General features: G+C 44.0%; 1 protein-coding gene across 1 annotated transcript in view; it reads right to left on the reverse strand.

The window, feature by feature from the left end:
• Fstl4 (follistatin like 4) overlaps positions 1–21,689 on the reverse strand; it is a 415,999-nt gene that overhangs the window by 365,493 nt on the left and 28,817 nt on the right. The window contains exon 2 of the mRNA XM_038329093.1: positions 12,259–12,292. Coding sequence (XP_038185021.1) covers positions 12,259–12,292 — 34 coding nt within the window. The remainder of the gene's footprint in view (positions 1–12,258; positions 12,293–21,689) is intronic.

Consider the following 21,689-nt stretch of genomic DNA (forward strand, 5'->3'; position numbering starts at 1 on the left):
GGAGGATCGCGGCCTCCACCAAGCATCTGGGGATGGCTGGTCCTGAGTTCAGAGTTGGCAGTTCAGGCTCTGGTTTCCAGGAAACACGGAGCTCTCAGCAGAGCTGCGGAACTGTCCATCTTGGTTTGGGGGTTACTGATGTGTCTGCTGACATGTGGCAGGAAAGCTTACTTTATATTTTTCCATTTTTAAAAATTTTATGCATATGAGTGTTTTGCCTGCATGTATGTCTGTGTAGCACATATGTGCCTGACACCCACAGAGGCCAGAAGAGAGTGTCAGATCTCCTAGAACTGGGGTACAGACAGTTGTAAGGCTCCATGTGGGTGCGGAGATTTGAACTGAGATCTGCTGAGCTGTTCAGATTTACTGCCAGAGCAGCAAGGGCCCTTACCCACTGAGCCATCTCTCCTGCCTTCGGGGATGGAGTTTGGGGCTCTGTTTTAAACTGTCGTCGTTTCAAACTGTGAGCTATGTCACATGGTACTTAAACATCAGCATAGACAGGCACCTTAAATGTGACTTAAATATTTTAAATATTCTGATTCTCCAAGGCAAGGGTTCATCGCATTGACAAAGTTCTCTTTGAGGTATTGTATTTTAAAGGATGCCCCTCCAAAAGGGCTTTTTTGTTTCTTAGTTTTGTTTTCAAATCTCTGCTTCCCATTGGTTTTTGTTGTTGGCTGTTTTGATTTTTGTTTTGAGATGCAGTCTCAAGTAGCGCAGGATAGGCTCTAACTCTCTCGGTAGCTAAGGATGACCTTGAACTTCAATCCTCCTGCACCTACCTCCCACACACTGGGATTGCAAGCACATACTACCATACCTGGTGTGCAATGCTGGGGGACCGCCTCCATGCATGTGAGACAAGCACTCTGCCCTGAGCTATATCCCCAGCCCCATCCCATTGGATTTAGCTTATAAGTTTCCTCAGCAAGCTTAAAGAGATACTGAACTGGAAGCTATGAGCTGTGTGACCCGGAACAAGTCCCTTGCTGTCTCTGTGCTGGATTCTGCTTCTAACACCAAGGACAGACTCTTCACTCTTTCCAGCTCACAGAGTTTCTTCAGCATGTCAGACAGCGAGCGGTTCTCAACCCCTTCACAGGGGTCGCATACGGGAAATCCCACACGTCAGATATTTACATCACCACTCACAACAGTAGCAAATCACAGCTATGAAGTAGCAATGAAATAATTTTTATGGTTGGGGTCTCCACAACGTGAGGAACTGTATTAAAGGAAGGTTGAGAACCACTATGTTAAAAAGAGGACAAACTCAGGGTTGGCAAGATGGCTCAGTGGGTAAAGGCACCTGCTCCTAGGTGACAACCTTCGTTTGATTCCAGGGAGCCACATGATAGATGACTGGCACCAATGGTGCACGTGTTGGCACACGCACGGATAAGTGAGTGTAAAAAATGAATAAAAGTAGAAAAAGCAGGGAAACCAGAAAGCATTTGAGAGCAAGGGCGGCCAAGGAACACTTCAAGTCTAAGACATTATTTCAAATTCCCTAAAAGGAGGGAAGCGATTTCATAGCCCTTTTTTTTTTTTTTTTTTTTTTTTTTTTTTTTTTTTTTTTTTACAAACCCACCGTCTTTAAAACCAAAGCAAGAGATCAAGTCATTTCCTGCTGGGCTTGAGCATCTAAGCACAAGATGAGATGTAATCCAGCTCCCCTTGGCCTCTGGACTTGTGTCTGAAGGTGCAGTAGCTCATGCAAATGATCGGATGGCAGATAGAGCCACTAAGCAGCTGATGCCAGTGCTGCTTCCAGCCAAAAAGGAATCCTAAAATTAGCAAAACACACAGATTGGAGTCCTCTTCCTCCCACAGCTAGCTGCCAGGCCCAGCCCTGCTGATGTGAGGGGCTCTGTTTCTCTGGGACTACAGCAAGCCAAGGCTCAGAGCAAGCAGCCCTTACCAACGCCAAGAGCCCTGCAGGGTCCCTTGCCCTTCGTTCACCTCTCACCCGAAGAACAAGGAGTCCATATGCGAGCCTGAGCTTTGAAACAGAGTCATACAAATACTGTTGGATAGCCATAGGGAATGAATTTCCCCCAGTGGCCTCTGAGAAATCTATGTTTCAATTCTGTGATCAATCTCCTACAGAACTAAGTCTCAGTGTTTCCCACCCAGTCATTTTTCTGCTTACAAAATAAGAGTGCACTGCCCCATCTTGGAAGGTGTTTCTGGAGACCAAATAAGGCTATTCTGAAAATGTTTCCACTAGAACCCTTCTTACCTGCAGAATTGAATTTTGTCACCAAACTGGCTTTAAAATGTAAACAGTGTGAGCCAGGCATGATGGTGCACATCTCTAACCTAGCCAGGCAGAGGTAGATTGGTCTATGTGAGTCAGAGCTAAATAGTGAGACGCTGCCTCAATTACACACACACACACACACACACACACACACACACACACAGAGAGAGAGAGAGAGAGAGAGAGAGAGAGAGAGAGAGAGAGAGAGAGAGAGAGAGAGAGAGAGAGAGAATGGCAGCAGCTCTGGTTGTGAGAAGCTGCAAGGTGGGTTAGCTGGCTAGCGAGCTTCTGGGTATTCTGTCTCCACTTCCCATCTCCACACAGGGCATGCTGGCACTGAAGATGCTTCCCCTACTGCTTCTGGCATTTATGTTGATTCTGGGCATCAAACTCAGACCATCAGGTTTGTGAGGCAGTGTTCTCAGCCCACCCCCACCTCCGGGCCATCTTCCTAACCCCACAGAGTTGTTTGTTATTCTTAACTTTTCTGCTTCCATGTCCCAGCTGTCATTTAGGGAATCACCTTCTTCCCATACTTGGTTAATGACATGCCAAAGACAGCACAGTTGGTGACTCTCCCTAGTCCTCAGTCATTGGCTCAGGAAAGCTGTGTGACTTAAATATATGCAGTCCCAGAGAACCCCAGCTGCCTCTCTTCTAATGACCTGGCTTTATGAGGAGGAAGTTTGGCGCTCATTGTACGGGGAGTCAGCAAGAGGGGTGAACTGAAGAGAAAAGCCAGGTCCCTGGGCCCACATCCAGTGTGCTGAAGGCAGCAAACCTTTGAGTCACCGCAAGGAAACTTGCAGTAACAACCAACAACCTAAGGATTGTGTCACCTTTTCACAGAGAAGGTTCTCGACCACAAACACTATCTATCCTATTTGGCCCCAGGACATTGCCTTTGAGGTAGTGAGAGAACACTCAAGAGGCCCAGGACAAACTGAGGAGCCATGGCCTGCAGAGACAGGGGAGGGCTAATGAACTGGGGGGCAAACTAGCTCTGTGTACCACCTCACAGTGCCAACCACACCCATTAGCTGGAACCTTGGTCCCAAAGGTGTGGGGTACTGTCAACATAATACAGAGCCAGTGTTCACCCCATTTGCTCATTTCTCCAGCACACGGGCCCTGACTTCCCAGGGACATCAAGACAAGGTTATTTTCTCTGTGGTGAAATCCAACACCATACACAAAAAGCCTTCTATAAGCAGGCCCTGAAGCATTTCCAGGAATTGAATGGAAGCCGTGGGCAAGAAGAACAGCTCCAATACGAGAATACAGAGACCCAGGAACATGTTATAACTAACTCACAGACCCGCTCAACTATGATATCTTAACCTTCAAAGGCTGGTCAGGGTAGCCATGGCTGGTTCACCTGCCTGTGTACCCTAGAAGAAACATTGTGGCTCTCCTGCCATAGTTGGGAGGGAGGGGAAAAAAGCCAACTGTTCAGCCAGTAAGGCTGATAAATCACATGAGAACATTGACAGCCTTGCTAATTTAGATGAGCTACCTCCCCCTTCAGCTCAGTCCCAGTTTGGGCTCTGCTCATGCCAATGCAGAGAAATTAAAGATTTGTTAAGAGACAGCACAATTTGGAAATAATGAGATGGCACAGGTTTGGGAGGTAGGGGTTGTTAAAAAGAATTTTTTAGAGGTAAACTAATTTTGATGACAGCCAGAGAATTAGGACATAATGGTCAGTTGGGTTCTCTACTTCGTTTCCTAATAAAGAAAAGTGCTGGGTGACAATGAGACAAAGAGACAGAAATAAATGGTTCTTAAGTCACAGATAATTAACTCCAAAGGCTTGCCGACGGCACATTAATACGCCGGAGCAAACAGCTTCACAAAGCTTCGGTGCTTACAGAGAGAAGACCATTTCAAAGGTTCCTATAAAGTGCAGACTCCTGATTTGGGAACTAAGAAAGGATGTAAGATGACAAATGCCAATCTTATCTTTTGGTGGATGCTCAGGGGAGGTGCAACTTCTGTGCAAGGAGGAGAACTTGGCGGGTCCCATAAGAGTGTGCCTATCTCCTCTTTCTCCTGGACTTTGAGGGGTGGGATCATAATGATGGGACAGGGGAAGGGTGATCTCATGGTCCTTGTGATGCTGCAGTGGTTCACACCGAGGGGAGCTGTGCTAGTTAATTGTAAGTATCAACTTGGCAAAATCTAGAATCACCCAGGGAGAGTGTCTCTCTAGTTCAGCTTGTTCTGCGGGCATGTCTGCAAGGAGTTGAATTGATTATTAATTGACTCAGCCCACTGTGGGTAACATCAATCCCTAGTCTGGCCCCTGAACTGTTTAAGAGTGAAGAAAACGTCCTGAGTGAGCAAGCAGTGACACAGGTGCCTTGTTTCTCTCTGTCCTTGACTATGGACGCGGTGTGAGCAGAGCTTTCAAGCTCCTGATGATGCTACTCCCCTGCAATTATGGACTGTAACCTGGAATTGCAAGCCAAATGGCCCCCTTTTTCCAACCTATGTTTCTATCGGTCAAGATGTTTTATCACAGCAACAGAAATGAAATAAGGACAGAAATCACTATCTCCTTAATAATGTGACTCCCCACGAAGTCCAGATAGCTTCCCTGGTCTAAGCATTGTGGTGGGAATCCCCAAGGACATGGCCCATGAACATTGTCTTTAAGGGATGGTTGTAGAGCCTGGAGGGATGGTGACGGCTCACAGTAGGCAGCTTTGCCTGATGATCTGAGTTCAATCAACAGAACCCACGTGGAAGGAGAGAACCAACTCCTGCAAATTGTTCTCTGACCACCAAAGCACGTGCATGTGTGTGTGTGTGCGCGTACACACACACACACACACAGACACAAAGCCTGAGTGTAGAACACCTGCACTTCAACAGACATCCTAGCAGCAGAGCTGCCCATTTCCCATCTACTTTGGGGTAACTGGGTACAAAGTCATCTCAGTCTGCTGAAGAGACAGAGCGCCACAGAAACGATGACTCTGCTGAGTCAGGACTGTGAAGGGCAGCACCACTATGCACTTCTTTGAGCCCTGCACCTGCACAAGAATGAGCAATTCTCCAGTATAGAGGAATGAATGGGTTGGGGCGGGGAACGCCTCACCTTACCTAAGTAGGCGTCTACAACTGAAAAGGACTTACGCCCCAGCACTGTCAACTCTGGTCGGTTTCCCTCAAGTTCCTTCCATCTGCAGCCATTAAAGTTAGTCCCCTCAAAACCTGGGAGTTCATTCATCCGTTTCAGCCCAGAGTCAGCCACTTCACATTAGAGAGAGACGCATTATGCAGGCAATGGAGAGATCCAGAAAACATCTGCTAAACAAAATCAGAATTAATGGCAAACACCATACAGATCTTGATAGCTGAAGTTCCCCCAGATGCACAGTACAATAAAGGAGCCATTAGAGGCAGCTGTCAACTGGGGACTGATTCCAGGGCTTTTCAGGAAGCCAGGGTCCCAGACTCACACTCAATGCTGGCAAGTCCTGTTTAGTTGGGGGGATTTGCATTGCTAAGTAGCCTAAGTACCCAGTGTCACCCAGGCTAAGGGTGACAGTCTCTCCCTCCTTTCCTCTCCCCTGAAACAGCAGCATCCTCATCCTTCCACTCTCTCATTGCCTCCCTGGAAAGCCAGGTCAGGCCGGCTAAGGCCGAACACAGTAAGTGGAGCATCCTTGGGAGTACCAGTAATATAACATGACACCCGGGCACCCAGCTCCGAACTCAAGCCCCTAATCACAGCACAATCACAGACATCTGGAATAGCTTACAGATCACCTCCTGCCCTTCAGAGATAGCTGACAAGGGCTGAATTATCCAAGTCACTTGCTCCAAGAGCTCAAGGGTGCTCTATGGCTGTAATTCAAAGTGATGGGATCAGTCAGAGAAAAGCGCTGGTGGGAGCTGATGGATTCTGGCAGGCACAATCAGCACCTGCCCCTGAGTGTACATGGGAGTGGCTCGGAAGGACTAAGGTTGGCAACTCTTCGCTGTGAAGTTTCAGAAGAGGTTGAAATTAAATTTTAGGTGTCTGGAAAGACGTGTAAAAAGAACCATGCTTGGGTTCCGGATCTGGCTCAGTGGGTAGAAGGCTTTCTGTGAAGGCATGAAGCCCTGAGGTCAGATCCCCATCATCCATGTAAAATTCTGGGCAGGGTGGCATGATCTATACATACTACCAGTGCTGAGCAAATGGAGACAGGAGGATCCACAGAGCCTTCATGCCAGCCAGTCCAGTTGGATCAGTGAGCTCTAGGTTCAGCAGAGAAGATGCCTAACACTCACCCCCAACCTCCATGTGCATTGCTTACACACACACACACACACACACACACAGAGAGAGAGAGAGAGAGAGAGAGAGAGAGAGAGAGAGAGAGAGAGAGAGAGAGAGAAAATGTTGCCATGGCTGCTTTCCTGTGCAGCTAGCACAGGTGGGTCCTAGATACTAGGTCAGTACAGGGATGTAATGCAGAAGCAACAGCCTTGTCCCTCTAAGGAGGAATGTGTCCTGACCTAGAGACACCTGTGGTCTCGTTGTCCTACCCCCATCTTTACTACTATGAGAGAGTAATCACTGCAAGCCTAACTTGGCTACAAAGTCCCAAGAACTTCCCTTCATGAGTTGCTCTCAGCTATGTAGGCTTGGAAGCCACTGTGATACGCAATGCTCCTTGATGAGGAGGAATTACGATCAGACAACTTGCACAACCACCACCTATAAGAGTGGGGTGCGGGATAGTCCTTGCCTCCACCAACAACACGGAACAGAAGGGAGGAACCTCAAGTCGTAGGGTGCCGTCTGCTCTGCGTGTGTCATGGAGTACTGGAGGTCAAGGCAGATAATAAATCCTCGAAACTTCATGAGTAAGTCAGCATCATTGCACCCACCTCGCCATTCCAGACAGGCTCAGCTCCTGGTGCCTGGCCACCGAGGAAGCCATCCACTTGCCTGGATTCGCTATAACAGATCTCATGAAGGCACCGAGTGTAGTGCCAGCCCTGAACACCAGCAAGGTTTCATCCCATGGGAAGCTGATTTGGGGAAATGCTGCCTATTATCTTCCCTGCCGAGAGTGTATTTAACACAAAAGAAGCCAGAGTGGTTCTGCAGCCCAAACAAACTCCTCATCTGGTTGTTTGAGTTTAGCACTTCCTGAGTGTACCGGTGCCCTAGGGCTGCTGTATTCAAGCCCCACAAGCTAGGGGGCTTCAGAAGCGGGAACTCGTTTTCTCACAGTTCTGAAAAAGAAGACCAAAATCGAAGGAGGCGTTGACTGGACCATTCACAGTCCCTCTCTGAAGGCTCTAGAAGCAACGCCCCCATGCCTTTTCCTAGCTAGCGGTTGTCAGCGATGCCCCGTCTCTGCCTTCACATGGCATTCTCCTTCTGCATCTATATATGTCGCTCCCACTGCCACTCATGCATGGAACCAAAGCCAGCACTGAACCAATATAACTTTACCTTAACTTAGCTTGTCTATTGTCTGTAAGACCCTAGCAAATAAGGTTATGTTCACAAACTCCGGCTTAGGGCTTCAATATACCATTTTTGTCTGTCTGTTTCCTTTGAGAACAGAGTCTCATAATATGGCTCCATATGACACCAAGTTTATTTGAACCCAAAGTCCTCATTGCTGAGGAACACCTAGTAGTTGTACACAGAATGTTTCTTTTTATTAGAACCTATTAGAATATAATGTCACCAGAGAATGGAACACACACTGAAGAACTAAAACGCTATTTTTAAAACTAGTAGTAACAATTCAGAATATCTCTTTTAAGTTATCTTTTTAAAATCTAAAGGCCTTAGGTCCTCACTAGTATATCATGAAGATGAAAGCAGGGCACACATGGGCAGCTTGTTCATAATTCAAGAAATAATTATTACCGTGAGTTCCTATGCAGGCTGATGGAGAAAAAGTCATCACCAGTCTTACCCAGCTGTAAACTGGGAAAGCTACAACAACGACCAGCCTGGCAAGATACATCTATGGGCCTTACCAACCACTTCCCGATAGAAGGCCTGCTCCACAGGAGGAGATGTGTGACTGATACTGTAAATCTGGCCAAGAACTCATGGCTGGGGTGCTCATGGGTCCTAGGGGGGAATTGACTACTACTGTTTTATTAAATGGACATGATATCAAACTAACTTCTGCTTCCCAGTGAGCAGGGTCAAGATGTTATTGTTTCTCCACTCTCTGCCCTCACCGGAGAAACTTCTTTGTGAGGTGGACAGTGGTTAACACAGGAAGTCACAACTGGTCACCATGCAGAGAATAAATGACTGTGGAGTGTTCAGCTACACTGATTGGGGCATCTATATCATATATATTATCATATCTATTGTGCCAAAGGCTTAGAAAACATCAAGGAAGAGGGACAGAAAGATTCTAAGATGCCAGAAAGGACTGGGTTGAGATTTTAGACATTCAAGGCCCACTGCACTTGAACTCCCCTCAGCTGTAGCTGCCTACATGAGATCAAGCCAGTCAACATTCTAGCATGGATGGGGAGGGACTCACTGCTTCCTGCCCATCACTTAGGAACTATTGGCAGCTGTTGGCAGCTAAGAAAGAGAGTAACTCTTCTTTAAGGGTGTGGTATCTAATAGGTCATCTATGCCTGAATCAATGATCTTACATTCATGTGCATATAGGCATCAGAAAGCAGACCCAATAGTTTATAAGAAAAAGGACATGAAGTTGGTGAGGGTAGATGTAGAGGGTGGACCTGGGGTAATTAGAAGGATGGGGTGAACATGATCAAAGGACATTGTGTGCATGAAATTCTAAAATATAAAAAAAAATGCCTTAAAGAAGAAACACGTATAAACAAATTACTGGCCTTGGCCTAGGGTTGTGGGAAACATGGAGAAGAACAGAAGAGGTTTCTGCTGTTAGGTGATGAATAGGATGGGTTAGCAGCAGAAGCCAAATGCTTCAGGAAAGAGTTGGATGCTATAAAGCAGAGGGGACTTGGGATGAGCCACAAAGCCTACCGGCTGTAGGAGCACTAAATAGAGTCACAGGCAGTCACCTCCCTCGTCCCTGTTCCTTGCTGAGGTTCAGCCTAGACTCATCACTTCTCAGGCTAGTGCCAGCCTCTCTCACATCTCACCACACTTATTCATGCACCTCTGAAAGTCATAGTGGGGATTTGCGTTGGGTCATGTATTGATGTGGGAGAGTCTTCTGTTTGAGTTGATTTCATTGGCTAATAAAGAAACTGCCTGGCCCATTTGATAGACCGCCCCTTAGGTGGGTGGAGTAGACAGAACAGGAAGAGGAAGTGAGGTAGGAGGATCAGTAAGATGCCACGCCTCTCCTAAGTTAGACAGACTGCCGTGCCTCTCCTCAGAGAGATGCCAGGTGCAATGAAGCTCCAGCCCAAGATGGACATACGTTAGAAACTTCCCGGTAAGGCACCATTTCGTGGTGCTACACAGATTATTAGATATGGGTTAATCAAGATGTGAGTAAGAGGCTGAAATAATGGGCCAGGCAGTGTTTAAAAGAATACAGTTTCCGTGTAATTATTTTGGGGCATAAGCTAGCTGGTGGCTGGGAGCCTGGCGGCGGGAATGCAGCCCGCCGCTCCCATTACTACAATGTATTTGTGACATTAACTGTCAGGTAGAGCAGGTACTCCAAGTTAGATGTAGAAATTAAACAAAACATACCTACATGGAAAATTCTCTTAGATTCTGTGATCAGGGTTGAAATTTTGGACATTCAAGGACCACTGCACTTGAACTCCGCTCAGCTGTAGCTGCCTACATGAGATTTAGATTCAAAAGTCATTCAGAGTGATCTCTCTTGATCACTATGGAGCCTCCTGGGGCTTGGTAAATTGAGCATGACTAGACTCTCCTGTTCCAAGCCGAGTCAGAGCAAGGATTCAACCCAACAGTTGTGTTGCTAGACAATAATAATCTGTTTCTGTTGATAGAAATAATTTGGTAAAATTTTCACAACACCGTTATTTTTTATAATAATATACTGTTCTGAAGATTAACAACCTGCAAAACCCAAGGCATTGAGTTCCCAGGTCCCCAAACACTTGGAAATACCCTCCAAGGCATCCAACTCCCTTTCTCACTGCTGTGTGACAAGCATTGACACCAAGCTATTTCAGGAACTCTTAAACACTCAACTTTGACAGAAGAAAACAGGAGAGACATCGTTCACAATAGGAAGAACTACATTTGTGATGTAGGGAGAGACTTGCTTAGTAACAACCCAAGAAACATGTTCCCAGTTAGTCACTGTGGAGGCTGAGGCTTAGGGAGCAGGAACTGTGATGAAAACAGCAGAGTCCGCCTGTCTCTGCCCTTTCTGGTGTACTCACCGTCATCCTTTGGGAAATTCTAAACCCTGCGAGTTCAGGGAAGACTTTTTTTTTTTTTTTTTTTTTTTTTTGGTTTTTCGAGACAGGGTTTCTCTGTGGCTTTGGAGCCTGTCCTGGAACTAGCTCTTGTAGACCAGGCTGGTCTCGAACTCACAGAGATCCGCCTGCCTCTGCCTCCCGAGTGCTGGGATTAAAGGTGTGCGCCACCACCGCCTGGCTTCAGGGAAGACTTTTATGTCTTTAGAAAGAAATACGTATGACTGTCCCAAACTACAGCATAGTCAAAGATGTTTTCAATACACAGACAGTTAAGATTACAAAGAAGCTAAATTTATATGTGAGTCCTTCATACAAATTAACTTCAGACATTCTCAGGCAGGGTACTCACACAAATAACTTATTCAAAGCCACACAGGGCATGCCAACTTCTACCTTCATGCCTTCTCTCCTGCTTATAGTCACTAGTCCCAGTGGGAATGGAATTTTCTAAAATGAAAACTGCCCCCCCATCTACCTTCATCCCATTTAATTCAGTATCAATATCCAGAGAATGTGGTTTGCCCCATTGAAATGGTCCAGAGGTCACTGTACACTGAGTCCATGGAAGTCAGAAAGTTCCTGCTAGAATCAGATCATCCAGATCCTTTGAATTTATGGTTCCAGAGCATGGATGCCAGCCACTTGGGTGACGGGTATGGACTGCACTGCCAGGATGTTATCAACGAGCTCTTAAATGCTCGTATCACAGTTACCCCAGCTTCTCGTTGCAAAGCACAGGGTGCTAACTAGCCAGGAGTGTTTGACTTAGGAGCCAGGGTGTTTCTCTACCCCGTCATTACTCTTTTGGAGACCACACCACAGAGGAGGGGGTGGTTAAGGCTAAAACCAAAGCCTCTGAGCTAGACTGAGAATACACTATGGTTTCTGGGTTTATTCACTCCCCGTCCCTACAGTAAAGAGATGATTCCACAAATCACACAAAAGACATTCTCTCATTAGAGACTAGCTGTTACTGAAAGTAAAGAAGAGAAATTTCCATTAGAAGATTCTGAAATTGCCGTCCGTACATGCTTACCTCTGAGACCAGAAAACAAATGTGCCAGAGGAAGGCTGGCAGGGAAAATGGAACATCATGGAATTGTTTTCAAAGGGGGAAATTAATTGGTTATTTCTATTCTGGCTTAGATGAAGCTATAAAAATCTAATCAGAAACATTTTTCATAGAGGCTTTGCCTGCCCAACAGTGAAACTCCCCAAACCATAAACTATTTGTGTGTGTGTGTGTGTGTGTGTGTGTGTGCGTGTCCCCCTATTATTAATGTTTTCTTCTGGGTGAAACCCAATGACTTCAAACATCACCCAAAAATGAGGGTCTTCTTCAGAGACCATAGATGTGATGGTGAATGAACCAGTTCCCAAGAGCTGTCTCTGAGACTTGAAGGCAGAAGCCTCTGCTCTCACAGGGAAATCCAGCCTTAAGTTTTTGGGTCTCTTCAACCAAAGGCAAACAGCTAGCATGCAGGAAAGACCACATGGCGTTTCAAAGAACAGGCTGCCTGTAGTCAGTTCACCTCAGCTTCATCCAAGCCCCTTCTAAAATAGTGCCAAGGACGATATAGATGTAAGTAAATTTTCCCTACCTTCTTTTCTTGCGACTTCAAAGTCTCTCGTTTCCTGGAAGAGAAGAGAGATGTGGTTTTGAAGAATAATTCAAAGATACCAAAGGTACAGATACTTGCAAATGGTTTCTGTCTTGTTAGTTGCATTTTCACCAAAAGGTGAATCCAATAGCAAGGTGGGACAGTCAGCAACGCTGGGTCTCCTAATCTCACACAGCATGTGTACACACATGTGCACATATGTGTGAGTGAATGCACAGACACACACTTGTAAATAGAAACAATTATTATTGTGGAAACTTACATTTTAAAAATACATTATTGGAACTGGAGAGATTGGTTCTCTGTTTCGCAGAGAACCCCAAGTATGGTACCCAGAACCTCTGTGGAGCAGTTCACCTGCAACTCCAGCCCCAAGGGATCTGATACAGTCTTTTGGCCTCCTCCAGCAGTTGCACTCATGTGGACACTAACACTCAACACATACATACATGAAATTACAAATAAAGCTAAAACAATTAAAAATACATTGTTAATCATGGGTCTTCTTTATGTAAAGTTTGAGCCAGTTTAGTTCCAGATATTAAAAAGGATAGATAGTTCTGGGATGTGGTTCGCATGCTCAGCCTCATCTCTACATGCTTGTATGGCTCCCAGGAAAAAATGTCATGCAGTGTACGACTTTATTCCCAAAGGCTGAGATCTCACGGACAGTTTGGCTAGTGAGTCTAGGTCGCCCAGCTAAGTCAAGTCCTTTCTGATGCCTGTGCTCTGTGCAGAGCAATAAGCAAACTATTTCCGAAACTGCCCAGGTGCCACGGACGTCTGCATTAAAATTCAGCTGAACAGGGAGCTTCAGAAGAAATACACATTACTGAGAAATCAAAGGGCGATTTGCCTTGATAAATGCCAGCATTTCAAATTCAGCTGGAAACAAGGAAAATTATTTTTTAAGAGAATCTTTGAACATGGCACTGAATAATGGGCAGCTTTTCAGGCAGGGCGCATGAAGGGAGCGTGCACCGGGATGGGAGGATGAGAGAACAGGAGGTCACATGCTGAGTGGGTATACAGTAGGCTGGGGGAAGAGGAGGACAGTCCCCAGGAGAGGAATTAAAGGGAAGAGGCTGGAAACACACACCATGGTTACATAACGGATATGAAGAAGCTACAACTCATCATAAACGGCAGCTTTCAAATGGAAACCACAAGGCTGAGCTAAGCTGGAACTCTGCACTGTCTGCTAAAAGAAAGCAACACTGTGGCCCTCCACCTCCTCCCATCAAGGCCATTCAACAGCACTGCACGGTAAGCAGGTGGCACGGTCTTTCCCACCTTGGCATTCCTGAGTGATCAGGAGAGGGAAGCAACAATAGAGACCATCCTAGAAAATCTCCCTGCCTCTGGTGGTAGTTTAAAATGTCATCTTGTCATGCCTAGGATGACCTGGGAAGAGAGTCGCACTTGAGAATGGGAGGAATGGACTAGCTCATTTGGACTGTGGGCATGTGTGTGGGGGTTGTCTCAACAGTTGATTGACAAGGCAAGGGCCCAGCCCATTGTGGGTGACACCACTCTTGGCGTAAGGGATTCCGAACTACATAGGAGTGAAGAGAGCTAGCTGAGTACAAGGCGCAAGCGAGCAAGGGTGTGTGTGCCGTTTCTCTCTTTGCTCTTGACGGTGGATATGACATGACTAGCTGTTTGCATTCCTGCCTCTACGTCCTCTCACCGACGGACTATAATCTGGAATTGTAAATAAATCCCTTTCCTCCTAATTTGCTTTAGGTAGGATGTTTTACACAGCCACGGAAATGAATCCAGACCACTCAAATGACTTCTCCTGTGTGAGTGAAAAGCCCCAATGGGGACCAAGGGAAGACCCAAGTCACTCGAAGGCAGGTAAACTAACAGAAACACAACACTCAGCAATGCTGGGTCTCCTGACATGAGGAGACAAAAGGACCTCCTGAATGCTGGCCCCCGTGGGGACGACCTGGGTCAGGGCAATGCCATGGAGACAGGAATGATGATACGACATGTATAAGCCCAAGGCAAAGCCATCGTCTCCCAAGCTGCTCCTCAGCAGTTGTTCCTGGGCCTGGCAACTCTACCCGCTAGAAACCACCACACAGTGCCGTGAACTGACAGGCAGTCATAGTCCGCTCCTGTGCTGCCAGGGAAACCTTTACGAAATTGCTGGTTGCATAAAGCTTATACATTAAGGAAATGTGGTGCCTATATGATCTTGTATCTTCTCAACTAACACGGCCTTTCTAATCATTTCTTCATGGAGTATGAAGGGCTGGGGAGATGGCTCAGTGAATGAAGCACTTACCACACAAGCATGGGACCTGAGTCTGGATCCCCAGACCCTGTGGAAAGTGAGGGATGGTCACATGCATACAAATATCTTTGGATGAAAGTGTGCCATAGCACATGTGTGGAAGTCTCAGATCAACCTGAAGGAGTTGGTTTCTCTCCTTCCACCATGTGGACCTGGGGGACGTCAGACTTGGCAGCAAGCACCTTTACCCACTGAGCCAGATTTAAAAATCAGGCACTTGACCAAATTTCCTATTGTTTGCCATAGGTCTCCTCTTTGCTTCTTTTGGGGTTCCCATTTGCAGCTTTTATGAGGTTTCCTGACCAGCGAAAAGCAGCTCCAGTTCGCTGTCCTGTGCTCTGCACACAGCGAGCCTCATCTCTATCCTGAGTGCCCATTTTCGGTTCTGCTTGCCCGTCCTGTTAACTTCTTCCTTAGCTGATAATAAACGCTTCAAGCTGGGCGCAGCAGTACATGCTTGGATTCCCAGGACTTGGGAGACTGAGGCAGGAGGATCACCACAAGTTTGAGGGCAGTCTGTACTACATGAGTTAAGGCCGGTCTGACACACGGCACAAGACTCTGTCCCCACCTCCTAAAATAAAAATGGTGCAGACAAAGTGAGCTCTATCAACTCATTTCTGACTTCAAAGAGAAAATCTTTAGCGTCTTTCTACTCAAGAAGCAAGTCTTGGGCAGAGGTGTGTGAACTACACTAGTGCGATCGATATACATTGAGTTTCATGTAAACAATGCCCTGGGTGAAACTGCCTGCCCCCTTGCTCGCTTATCTGCTGACTGCTTCCCTTTGTGGGTGAGAGGGCCGGGCCGGAGCCGGTATCTGGTTCACTCTTGCAGCCTCAGAACTGTAAGAGAACAGGTGCTGGATACATATTTGTTGAAGAAAAAAATAAAATAAAATACATATGGTCTTAAATTTTATCAAGTGCTTCTTCCACATTTATGGAAATGATTTTTTTTTGCCTTAGTTTCATTAATAGGGTGGCTTATAAAGTAGATTTTATAATATTCTACCTTTCTGGAATAAGCTTGTCTAGTTTGTGATGCACTTTTAAGAACACCATTGTGGTGGCTAGAAGGACAGTTCAGCTGTTAAGAGCACTTGCTGCTTTTTCAGAGGATCAGGTTTCAGTTCCTAACACCCCTGTGGCAGATCACAGCCATCTCTACTTCCAGTACCAGGGCATCTGAAGCCCTCTTCTGGCTTCCACAGGCACTGTACACACATGGTGCACATATACATATGTAGGCAAACACCCAAGCACACATAATTAAAATAAACACATATTTTTAAAATGTGATCTTGGCCAGACAGTGGTGGTGCATGCCTTTAATCTCAGCACTCGGGAGGCAGACAGAGGCAGATCTCTGTGAGATTGAGGTCAGCCTGGTCTATAGAGCAAGTTCCAGGACAGGCTCCACAGCTACTGAAAAACCTAAATAAAATAATATAAAATAAAGAATTATTGTGATCTTGAATACTGTCTGCTGTGATTTTTAAGTATGTTTCATATTGATTCAGCTAGGATTTTATACTCATAAATAAGGTTGATAAAACTTTTTATAAATTTATAAACTTAAATGATTCTTGCTTTATGTAATGAATGTAGAAGTTTTCCTATTACCATGACTTGATACAGCTTAAATAAAACCTCTGTAAACACTTGGAAGGCTGGACAGGAGGGCAAAATTCCTAGACCAGCGTTGGCTACAAAATGAGACCTTGCTTCAAACTTGAATAAAAGTGATGTGGAAGGGAGATTGCCTGATCATTTAAGGTTTCTCACTCACATTTTTCTGTTATTGATTAAACAGCGAAGAGATTACACTTGTCTAAAGTCTGTTATTTTGGTCAGCGGCCAGTTGACTGTAAAATCCCTAAACCTGACTCCAAAGCTGATGATGGAGCCAGGCTGATGGATTAGAAGCTAGCAGCTCCTCCAGGCTCCCAGCAGCTTGCAAACAGCATCTCAGAGAGGTGGATGACGGGAGAGACACTCTCAAGTTTAATACGGGGCAGACAAGACTGGGAGGAACCTAGACAGTCTGCTCCTTGGAAGGGGTGAGAAGCACATTAGTGCTGAGGCGGTGGCCTGCAGGGGTGTGCCAGAGAAAGCAATAAGGGGAAGAACAAGAAAGAGAGAGACACGGTAAGTAAGGAGAGAGGACACAAAGAGGAGCCCGATCCAAGGGCAGTGTGGCTTCAGTTCATGTGGGAGCTACCTGCTGCTCTGCCATGTTCAGTGTTAAAATATTGTGACAGGAGGGTCACGAGGACCCTGTGCCTGCACGTGCTGCTTCGGGAAGCAGGAGTCTCCACACTCCCCCTTTTCTCTGGAACACACAACAAATAGTGCCATGCTATCTTGGCCAGCGTCCCCATTATGACTCAATGTGGCCCTGGTACAATGCCACTGAAATGAGTCAGGGTACCCAGCTAAGAGTCAGGGCAGACTCCTCTACACACGTCCTACTCCTGCTCACACTTCAACACATTCTTTACCCCCAAAATAGAAGAGATAAAACTCCAAGTCGATGGCCAGATAGGCATGGCCAGGAGCAACCAGACCCAGTCCTGGACATCGACCTATGCTACAGCAGCAGCACTGTGGGAGAGTGGCTTCCAGAACACTTCAGATCATATAGAACTGAGTCTATCCCATTGTCACTGCTGTCCATGACACCCCCACCCTGATTTAGTAGAAGGATCCCCACTTTCTCATGCCCATGGAGAAAGCGGACACCTAGGCTCTGGAATAGTATGCATGGTGTCAAAATACACTAATCCTCAAAAAGGAATAACAGAAAAACTGTACTATGAAATCCAACCAGAAATGCATTCAGCACATAAGACATCAAGCTGATGTCCAAAGATACCACCAAGACCAAGAGAAGGCTCTTTCCTAAAATGCTTCTAATATAAAATTAGAAGAGATTCATGTGCAACAGACCCACAAATCTCAACATAGAAAACACGGAAGACCTAGGCAACATGACTAATCCCCAAAGTCATAATTCTTTAGCAAATAACTACCAAGATACTAAAGTAGGAAAAAATGCCAGATAAAGAATTCAAAATAATGGCTCTTAAAAATACCTATGAATTCCAGGAACTTACAAGGAAACAGAAGAAAAATTAAAGAATACAATGCAGAATATTAATGGATTTCTCAATAGAGTGGCAGGTGAGGGACAAAGAGCAATCTTATAAATGGAAACCTCTTTAAGTCAAATAAAAACTCACTGCAAAGCCAATAAATGAGATTGAGAAGAACAGAAGATTTTAGAGTTTGAGAACAATGTTGAAAAAAGAAAACAATCACACAATAGTTAAGAGAAAATAAATTATGAACAGACATGTAAGAACATGTGACATGATAAAAAGACCAAACTGATTTTTTTATTGAATGAAGTGTTATAGCACACACTAAAACCATGTTTATAAAATAATAGCAGACATTTCCCCAAAGATCTGAACATTCAGGTACAGGATGTATTTAGACTCACAGCAGACACACCAGAATACACAACAAAGAATGCACACTGAAAATTGCAAGGGATAAACACAGCTACACAGGTAAACCCATCAGAATAACTGGAGTTCTTTTTCAACAGAAACTCTTAAGGATGGAAGCACATGGAATGAAATGTTCCAAACTCTGAAAGAAAACAACTTCTAAACTGTATTACTATAAAGCAAAGTTGTTCTGGGAGCTGAACAAGAAATAAAGATTTAACAATAGAATATAAAACAATTCATGATCAGTAAGCCAGTATTATAGGAAAACTTAATGAAACTTTTTATATACAAGAGAATGAACAAAAATAACCATTAGCAAGCAGAAAAGAATAAATTCTAGTAGAAGTATAGATCATCAAGCAAGAATTAAAAAAAAATCAGAAAAATGACAAAATGACAGGAATTAGGATATACGTTTAGTTTATCTCTCTGAATATATGTGACCTCAATTAAAAGATATGAAATAGATGTCTGGAGTAAGGCACAAGATCCAATTGTTTGCTGAATGCAAGAAACATACTTCACTAGCAAAGACATATACAGACAAAGAGTAAGGATGGAAACTGACATTCTTAAACAAGTGGAATCTTGAGGAGAGCAGCAATACTATACTTCTATCCCACAAAGTAGACTCCAACCAAAAATTAGTCAGTAGAGCAGACATCAGAGAATGTTCCCTAAATGTTGGTTCACCAAATGACAGGACACAAGCACCACTGAACCAAAAGGAATAGACAGACATCACATCACTATACTAGTACTGGATAACTTCAGATCTCCACTCTTACCACTGTAAGTCAAACTAGTAATCAACAATGGAACTTCAGAGTTAACCCATACTATAAATTAACTGGACTTCACAGACATCTATAGAATGTTCTATCCAGCAACTGCAAAATATACCTTCTTTAAGTAGCACATGGAACTGTTTTCAGAACAGATTTCCAGGTCCAGCATGTCTGGCCTGTAGTTCATGGGCTATATGCAACACATGCAGCCAAGTATACAAATGTAGTCTAATATAAAATCATAAGCTTGCTTAAATATTATGTGATGTTTTTAAAACTCTTTTGTAACCTGTTTTCTCAGTTCTTGAGCATGAACCTTTTAGACAGCAATTGTCATATTGCAGTGTCAGAAGTTTGAACACTCCCTTCAGTCATGAAAGACTTAAACTTTTAAAAATAGAATAATTTCTTGTGCCTTGTGAGATAACAATAATACTAGATATCCACAACCAGAGAAACTACAGACACCATATAACACATACAGGAACTTTGAGATGACCCATCAGTAAGACACTAAAGAAATTGGAAAAGAAAAAATTTTCCTAGATTCTTATGAAAATGGAAATATTATCAAAATCTGTGAGATCCAATAAAGGCCATTCTAAGAGGTAAGTTTATATCAATGAATGCCTAAAAGAAAAGAATCAGGGAGATCTCAAGTTATGTAGTGGTATACTTCAAGATTTTTATAAAACAAAACTAAGCTAAATCCCAAGAAAGAAGAAATAATAAAAATAGAACTGAAATTAGTGAAATGAAATCTGAAAAAAAAAAAAAAAACCACAAAGGTTCAATCACAAAAAGACTTTTTTTAAAGATAAACAGGATTGACAAACCCTTAGCCAAACTACCCAAAAGAAAGGTAGGGGAGGACTGAAATGAACAGATTTGGGGTCAAACATGAGCGATTACAGCAAAAATCACCAAACCAGGGATCACCAGGGATCATTTTGAAAACTTGGCCCTAATAAAGTAGAGTATTAGAAGAAATTATTCTGCCTTTTAGTATACATTGCCTACCAACATTAAACAAAGAGGAAATTAAAAACTTCAGCAAGGGGAACTGGAGAGGTGGTTTAGTAGTTAGGAGCTGAGGGCCTGAGTTTTGTTCCCAGAACCCACATGGTGGCTCACAAACATCTGTTACTCTAGTTCCAAGGGATCCAACACCCTTTCTGACCTCAGCAAGAATCAGGCATATGTTTTATGTGGCATACAAACATACAAGCAAGGAGGCAAAGTACTCCTACACATATAATAAAAATAAATCTAAGAAAACCTCAGGAAATAAAAGAAAAAGAAATGAGATTGTGTAGAAAGAAAGTCTCCCAACAATGAAGACCTCAGTACCAGATTCTCTGGTGAACTTTACAGACATTTGGAGAATGAATTGATGCTCTTCCTTGAGCTGGTCCATGAAATACAAAGGATGAGGCTGCTTTTGAATTCATTCTGTGAAATCACTGTTATCTCCTCAATACTCAAATTGGGTATGGGCACAACCAAAACTTATGACTGCAAACAAACATCTTTGATGGACATACACAAAAATCCTCACCAAATATGTACAAACCAAATTAAATAACATGTTAAAATATCACATGTCACAATCAAGGTACTTTTATTCTTGAAACATCAGGATGGTTCAACAAAGGCAAATCAATGGATGTAAAATGAATCATGAACAAAAATCAAGGGACCAGCTCAATAGATCCAGATAAAAACAATCCCTTGACAAAATTCAACACACCTTTAAGAAACTTGGTACAGACAGATCATGCCTAAACCCGGAAAGAATACATACACCTAACCCACAACCAACATCATAATAAATAGTGATCAATTTTTCCAAGTTTTTCTTTCAATCCCGCAGACAGGATTCAGAAAGTGGTCACCCACTGGTGTTCACAGAGCTCCCCTGAAAGGTCTGTGACTAAGCAGGACGCACACAGGACAAGGGGCCAAGAAACAAGGAAAATGTAGTCCAGGCTTACAAAGTGAAAAGTGTTTTTAAATAAACCCCAAATAATAAAATCTGAGTACAGACTTCGATGGCAACATGATACTAGGGAGTCAGAAGCTAACCGAGCAAGAATGGCCTTGGTACACAGACAGGCTTTATAACATCACAATATTCTCAAGTAATTTGTGTACTTGAATAGATCAAGATGACCTACAAGCATTCTCTGTGCCGAGGAAAAACATTGTAACTCACAAAAGCCAGAAGAATTATTCTTAAGGCTCCTTACACATACTCTCCAGCATCCAGTCCAAAATTACCAAACATGACAGAAGACAGCATTAAACAACAAAACCCAAGAAAAGAGACTTCAGGTTATCTAGACTCTACATCAGCAGACACGGGCTTCAGAATATGCCTAAAATGTTGAAAAACAGAAAAAAGGGTTCTAAGTTTCTGCATAAAACAGGAATCCATTAAAAGAACCAAGTGGACATTCTGAACTAGAACTTAAATAACTGAGAGAATTAAACAGATTTAACACCTAACAGAAAGGATTTGCTGGATGAGAGGCAGGCTGGTAGCAATCAATCAGACTGAAGAACTGTGGTAAAGAAACACAAGAATTAAAATTGTGTGTAAGAGACACATGACCCAGTGAAAAGGCCAAACATGGGTGAAACTGGAATTTGAGAATAAAGGGAGAGAACTAATTGAGCAGAATTGATATTTGGAAACAGACTGGTGGTAAATTTTTTAAATTAATAAATGACAGCAAGCCAGACATTTGAGACCTCTACAAACTCTGGCCACAATCAATACAAAGAAATCTATCCC

The sequence above is a fragment of the Arvicola amphibius genome, chromosome 4, assembly GCF_903992535.2.
Source record: "Arvicola amphibius chromosome 4, mArvAmp1.2, whole genome shotgun sequence".
NCBI lineage: Eukaryota > Metazoa > Chordata > Mammalia > Rodentia > Cricetidae > Arvicola > Arvicola amphibius.